We start from the raw sequence: 6672 nt of genomic DNA on the forward strand, positions 1-6672 counted from the left end.
GTGTGTGCACATGCAACTCCTTGAACAATTCAACAGAGTGCAGTCTGCTGTGGGCAGTGGTGTTTTGTTCACAGAGCCACAGGGAGGAAAGAGCAATTAGAAATAACTTGAGATCAAATATTTCAGCTTTTGGAAACCATTTTAGCAGCAGTATCTGGAGTTTTTCATGAGGGCTGCTTTATGACCTCTGGACTCATTCTGAATAACTCATATCTGCGTCAAACAGCTCCATTAGGATGATAAATGTGTCTAGAATCTCAAAATACAACATTGAGTAAACCTGCCAGATGATGTTTCTCAATGTTATTTCTCAAGTGTCTCTCACAAATATTTCTCTTCCTTGCAGTTTTTTTTTTGTGTGTGTTTTTTTTTAAAAAGGAGCCACATCCTCGCCTGTGGCCAGACTGAAGGGTTGTGTAAGTGGCGTGAATGCATAAATGCAAAGATGATCAGAGGCTTATCTTTTCAGTGTCTTGACGTTGCTGCTTCTCAGTGCAGATCTGTTCCCTCCCACTGTACAGAAGGTCCTCTGCAGAGCTGCAGTTTATGCTAGCTGTGGTGATAATTTGAGACTAAGGAAGCCTGGCACTCCGACAAGGAATATGCCTTGTTTCTCTGCGTGGGCCTTACCATCCCAAATACAGTCACATCAGCTCACTGTGTGTTGTAAGTGCCTGTAGGGCTCCCTTGTTGCCGGTGCTAAAGACCTGCAGATCTATGTCATAATGGGCTGTTTTTAATTTCAGTTTTTTTCTCTCACCCAAGCCTGTAATGTAATGTAACAGTAAAGAGAAACATGCATGGGGTATCTCTACCCACCAGGCACCAAATCTTGGATTCTCCACTGTGTTCCACTAATGTGCTGCAATTTTCATCAGTTTGAAGTGGAGGTAGACCATATTCATTCCCATCTGCTAATTTTGAGTGCTAGTGATGCTCTAATACTGCATGAGTTCAAATGACTGCTTAAGTTTTGTGGCAACAAAGAATAATGTCCATAAATGTCCCAACTTGGAGCACAGATTAGACCTAGCTATTTGGTTTTTGGAAGCAGGCCTAGCTATTTGGTTTTTGGAAATGGATTCCTACTTGAATAGAATTCTTATTTTAAAGAAACCTTCTTCTTTCCACCTCTGTCTCTTCCTGCCTCTCCTCACACTTCCACAGCCCATATTGCCAATGCCAGTATTTCGTTTTCACTCACAGAGGGGAGGTGGTTGCTGGGAGAAATTTCTGGCAAAGATGATGATAGCTGCATTTTTAGGAGATATTTTCCACAGTGGGGAGTAGGAGGATCAGGAAAGTAGGTGGGAGGGTGGAGAAAGAGAGAGAAGTGGTTGCCTGCCTTGCCTTCTCAGTCAATGAGAAAACTAAATGTAGACCCCTGTCTTCACAAGGTAAGTAACCCACTGATGTTAGACAGTAAATGTTCAGGCACCCATGAAACAATGTGACAATTGCCAGGTTGAAACTCAGCAAACAAAAGGGTCATTTGCACACTCAGAAAGAACTGCTCTTTGTAAGCACATATTTTTATTCTGAGTTATCTCTTCAGGTTTGGATATATTTCAGAATAGGACAGATGCAAGTGAGGGGAGAGAAAAAAAACAAAACAGACTAGTTTGGTCTGATTTTTCTTACTCCCTTTCTTACACATTTGAGAGCTGGCCCTCAAAACTTGCGTGTTACTGAATGCTGGGATGTTGAACCCACAGGAACTGGGAAGCTTGAATGCTTGTTTGAATTTTATGGCTCTGACTTGTCTTTGCCAGTACCCAGAACAGTAAACACAACATCATTCTTATGTCTGTTCTCTCTTTCACCTTTGTGTCAAGAGTAACCAATTCTTTTTTCTTTTTTTTTTTTTTTTTAAGGATGATACCAGCTACAAACAAGGCCTTTGTTGTAACCAACCTTGTTTCTGGAACAGGCTATGACCTCTGTGTCCTGGCAATGTGGGATGACACAGCCACAACCCTTACTGCCACCAATATTGTGGGATGCGCCCAATTCTTCACCAAAGAAGACTACCCTCAGTGCCAGTCAATGCACAGTCAGTTCCTGGGTGGGACCATGATTCTGATCATTGGAGGCATCATTGTGGCAACTCTGTTGGTGTTCATTGTAATACTCATGGTCCGTTATAAGGTCTGCAACAATTCTCAAGGGAAGATGTCTAATGTCAGCAATGTCTACTCACAGACAAATGGAGCACAACCAGTTCAGAATGGAGTCTTGCCCCAAGTCAATCCCAAAGTGGTGGTGAGGAATGAACTTATGGAGTTTAACTGTCAGTCCGCACGGAGCAGCATCTCCTCTTCCTCCAGCTCTGCAAATAGTCGTGACTGCGACAACTATAGCCTCCAAAGTGAACAGGGCACATTGTCCAGTAAATGGAGGCCTCCTGCCAGGTCAAAACACAATATTGACCGGCTAATGGGAGCTTTTGCCTCCCTGGAACTGAAATGTCAGAAAAAGGAGGAAATGACAGACTCCAGAACTTCCACGGTGGCCCGCCACTCGGACAAAGAGCCACTGCTGGGCCAGACGGAGTCAAAATTACGCAGCTTCCTCATGTTGCCTCTAGAGGGCAAAACCAAACGTAGCCATTCTTTTGACATGGGGGACTTTGCTACATCTCAGTGTTGCACCTACCCAAAAAAGATAACAAACATTTGGACAAAGAGGAGCCTCTCAGTCAACGGCATGCTTTTGCAGTATGATGACAATGACCTAACAGGCGCAAAAGGGACTTTCGGGAGCTCAGAGTGGGTAATGGAAAGCACAGTGTAAATATCAATGTCTCCCCCCTCCTCTTCTCCCTTCATATGTTATAAAGCATGGTTTGCTTCAGGGCCATGCAATTTGAAAGAGAGGAGAGGAAATGTTTTCAATTGTACTGGCCAAAAAGATAGACAAACAAGTAAGTAACAGGGATACTAAAAGAGCAAGAAGGTCATGAAATGTGAATAGGCACGTATGGCACCATTCCTGTCTGGCCCCAACTAAACCATGCGTGAATGTTTCAAGGAATTTGCTAGTTGTATTTAGCATTACTTTCCAAAAGTTACTTAGACTGTTGGTGAACCATCACACAAGATTAAACAAGGAGGATGAAAAGGGGTTTAACAGGAGAAATTTAATTTTACAGGGTTTCTTTTCTTTTTTCTTTTTTTTTTTTTAAAGGGGCACCTCTTTCTTTTCTTTCAAACACAGAAATACACTTCTGTGGATATGACTGGTGCTAGGATATATCTGGTTGTTATTGCAAATGATTTTCTCAAAAGTGCAGGCATGGCACCCACGGGGACAGATAAGAGCAAATTGTTCAGCATAATCTCATGGTGTTAACTGTGACATCTGGGCAAACAATATTTGTTGTTGAGTCGGCTTTTGGTTGGGATTTATTTACTTCTGTTCTGTTTTGATTTTTTATGGTTTGAGTTGCTTTTTTCCCACAACAGAAAGTATGTTTCCATGCATTTTTTGGTTTTGTTTTTAGTCTCATCAAATCCCCCAGATTAAAAGGAGGTATGTACAAAGGTCAAATTTCTGATGTACTGTATAATCCACCCCCAATACCATCCCTTTCTGTCCTAGAAAAAATTAAATCTAGGGACAAAGAAATTATAAAAAAAGAAATCATCCTCTTCCTTCTATCTTCATAGTCTCTGCTTATCAATGCTCAAGGCAGATTGCAGCAGCTATTGGTATCTGTAAGGGTGTTGCTATCAAAGATGGGAAAAATAGTTATCAAGATTTCCTATTAAAGGATAAAGCAAGGGAAAACAAAAGTAGCTCTACATTATGAATATTAATGGCTTCTAGTGAAGGTCACACTGCCACTCTAACTGCCAAAGAAAACACTGACCCTATCGTGATGAAAGCTCCTTGTCCGTACAATCATCGCGACACAGCTTGACTGTACCAGTAGCGCCACAAGAAAATTAAGTTTTTGTGTATTTCAGAGGATTGAGTATGGTCCAAGTTAGCCACAGCAACTGAGTTCAATTTGGGTATCCCAGAGCAGAGGGTCTCCCATGTGCCCCCTGCATTACATACAGCCTTCCCCAGTCCCTGGTGTACTCTTGCTTCCCTGTCTCTCATGCTCAAGAAGATACTTGCTAACTACTAACAGGAGCTGTTTAGGACTTCTAAACTGATTCTCAAATTCGTTTTTGGTAAGTGTTGCTGTGGCTGTAGAAATACACATGGTCAATCCAGCTGAACTGATTGTCCTTAACAATTTTACTGTGATTTCTAGCATTCTGGTGGCTACTGCAACTGTCCTATCATTTGTTCATTAATTTGTTGGCTCTAAGTGATCAGCTGTCGGGAACCATTCTGAAATTGCACATTGTTACTATTATTTACATCGATTTTGTAAAAGATGTGAAGAAAGGGTGCAAGGTACAGAGAAAATAACACATGAAAAAAACTTTATGTATATTTTTTTTTAAAGGTTCAGAGATATATTGTGACATGGCTGTGTACTTGATCTTGTATTCGTCATGTTTCCTACTTGGAGTTTTAAATAATGACATCCCTGTGATCAGAATATTTTTTCCTTTCATTTCTTTTTTTTTTTTTGCTACAAAATGTACAGTAAAAAACATACCTGGGGAAAAAAGTACCTGCTTTTCATTTATTTGTTGTTCTGCAGTCTGCTTTGAAACCTAAGTAAGGAGAAGTACTTGGTTTTTAAATTATCTTGAAAATTTAGATGCTTGCTTTCTCTTTTTCACAAACTGTCTTTGAATTCAGGATTTTAGGTATAAATTAGGAATCAAGAAATTTATACCTTTTTGGAATGCATGAGAAAAGATCTCGTAAGGAGCATTTCACCTCTTTTTCTGTTGTTACATTTATACAGATCTATATTACTGATATATTTTAAACCCTGTTCCAAAATCTGCAGAGATAAGAGGTAGCCTTTTTTGACTTAGGTCCTGGCTTTCTGTAGGTTTTTGCTCAGATTATTGCTCATCAATACATTAATAGATTCAAAACATATCCAGTCAAACTTTGTTTGAAACATTTGTCAAACTGTCTGGTTTTCTCATGCTTTCCATGATGAATGACACCTCTAGTGCCAGAATCTACATAATCCAACTGTCCAGATGGCACCTTCATATTAACCATTAATAACATATACATTTGTGTTGCACTAAAAACTCTTACGTAATTAGTTATTTTCTTTTCCTTGTTCTATTGTGGTGCGGTTGGCCCTTTTAATATGTTGCTGCTTCATTCTGAACATGACATCTAGGTTGTTTTTAATTTAGCCATTAAGTTCATCTTCAATATTACTAGCATATGAAACTGTGAATTTTCAAAGTATATCCTATACTTCTTTCTTTCTCAGAGAGGAATACTTCTTTTTCACTTTCTCATACAAGATTAAAGGAAGTAAGCCAACAGATGCAGTTTTAAAATAAGGGATAGTTGCCAAAAAAACAAGGTAATAAATTCCACATTCTAACAGCTGCATTTATTACTGTTAATCACTATTGTAATTCATTTGTCTTTCATGAATGAGGATCAATTCACATTTAGCTAATCTGTAAATATGGAGCAAAATTAAACAGGCACCCAGCAATTACCTTTGCTGCTCACAGCATTTGGGAACAACAGGACTCAGGAACCTATAGGTGAAGGAGGGAGCCCCAGACGAGTCAGCAGGTGGCCAGCCCTGCCTGATTATTCTTCTGTAGTGCTGGTGCATGGTAGGGATTCTTTCTTGTTTCACTTCTAAGCGAACTGCACATCAGTGGCTGGTGAAATGATATATAGAAGCCCACTTATCTGGATGTAATAAATATTTTCACACATTGAGGAGCTGAGCTGGCTCCAATGGCCTAGTCCTCTTATCTCAGAAACCTACACTGAGAAATTTATACAGTGTCTCACAAGTTAATATGTGGTAGTGTGATGTGTGGTTGCACCAACTGTGCTTTAAGGGCAAGCATCAGGTAGAGCAGATAGTAAGGAAAACAACAGAGATCAATGAGAGGCATGGGAGTAATTAAAGACATTTGCATATGCATATGTAACCCCTGTAAGTTAGTTTTTTGACCTGTTTCCTAATTGTGAAACTAGCTTTTTTCCTAAAAATATATGCCACTGACTTGAAAGAACATGATATTATACCACTGTGAAATTCTGCACACAGTTCTGATAAAACCCAACCCAAATTCCCAAAATATCATTCCAGAGAATATTAAACAAGATGATGAAATGGAAATTTCTGAAAGTAGTGATTATAGGGATTTCATTTGATGTCTACTAGGAACCAAATGGTTTATGAAATGAAAATAAAGGAGTGTGTGTGTGTGTGTGTGCTTATGAATAGGAAAGCAGCCCATACTATTTCCTTACATTTATATCCTAAAAGATTTCATGAATAGAAATTATGTCCTGTGCAGAGCTAAGGGTTGGACTCTATAATCCTTATGGTTCCCCTCCAACTCAGCATATTCTGTGATTTCAGGTTTCAAATGTCCTCTCTGAGTTTGGCAGTTCTAAAGAATAGCAAACTTTCACAGAGGAAGATAACCCCTTCTATATGTCTCCAAACTACACCCTGCACTTGGTTACAATTTGGATTAATACACTTGTAAAGCAATGCATAACAAAGGAGAGAGAGGTACCTGTGCCCTGCATGATGCAAGA

The 6672-nt window shown here is 39.6% G+C and overlaps 1 protein-coding gene across 3 annotated transcripts in view; it reads left to right on the top strand.

Annotated features, from left to right (window-relative positions):
• The window catches only part of LRFN2 (leucine rich repeat and fibronectin type III domain containing 2), a 156485-nt gene extending 152879 nt beyond the window's left edge, over positions 1-3606 (top strand). For all 3 annotated transcript variants that reach the window (XM_032684349.1, XM_032684348.1, XM_032684350.1), the window contains one exon: positions 1875-3606. In XM_032684349.1, coding sequence (XP_032540240.1) covers positions 1875-2793 — 919 coding nt within the window. In that variant the 3' untranslated portion in view covers positions 2794-3606. The remainder of the gene's footprint in view (positions 1-1874) is intronic.
• The last annotated feature ends 3066 nt before the right edge of the window (positions 3607-6672 follow it).

Source organism: Chiroxiphia lanceolata, chromosome 3, assembly GCF_009829145.1.
Source record: "Chiroxiphia lanceolata isolate bChiLan1 chromosome 3, bChiLan1.pri, whole genome shotgun sequence".
Lineage (NCBI taxonomy): Eukaryota > Metazoa > Chordata > Aves > Passeriformes > Pipridae > Chiroxiphia > Chiroxiphia lanceolata.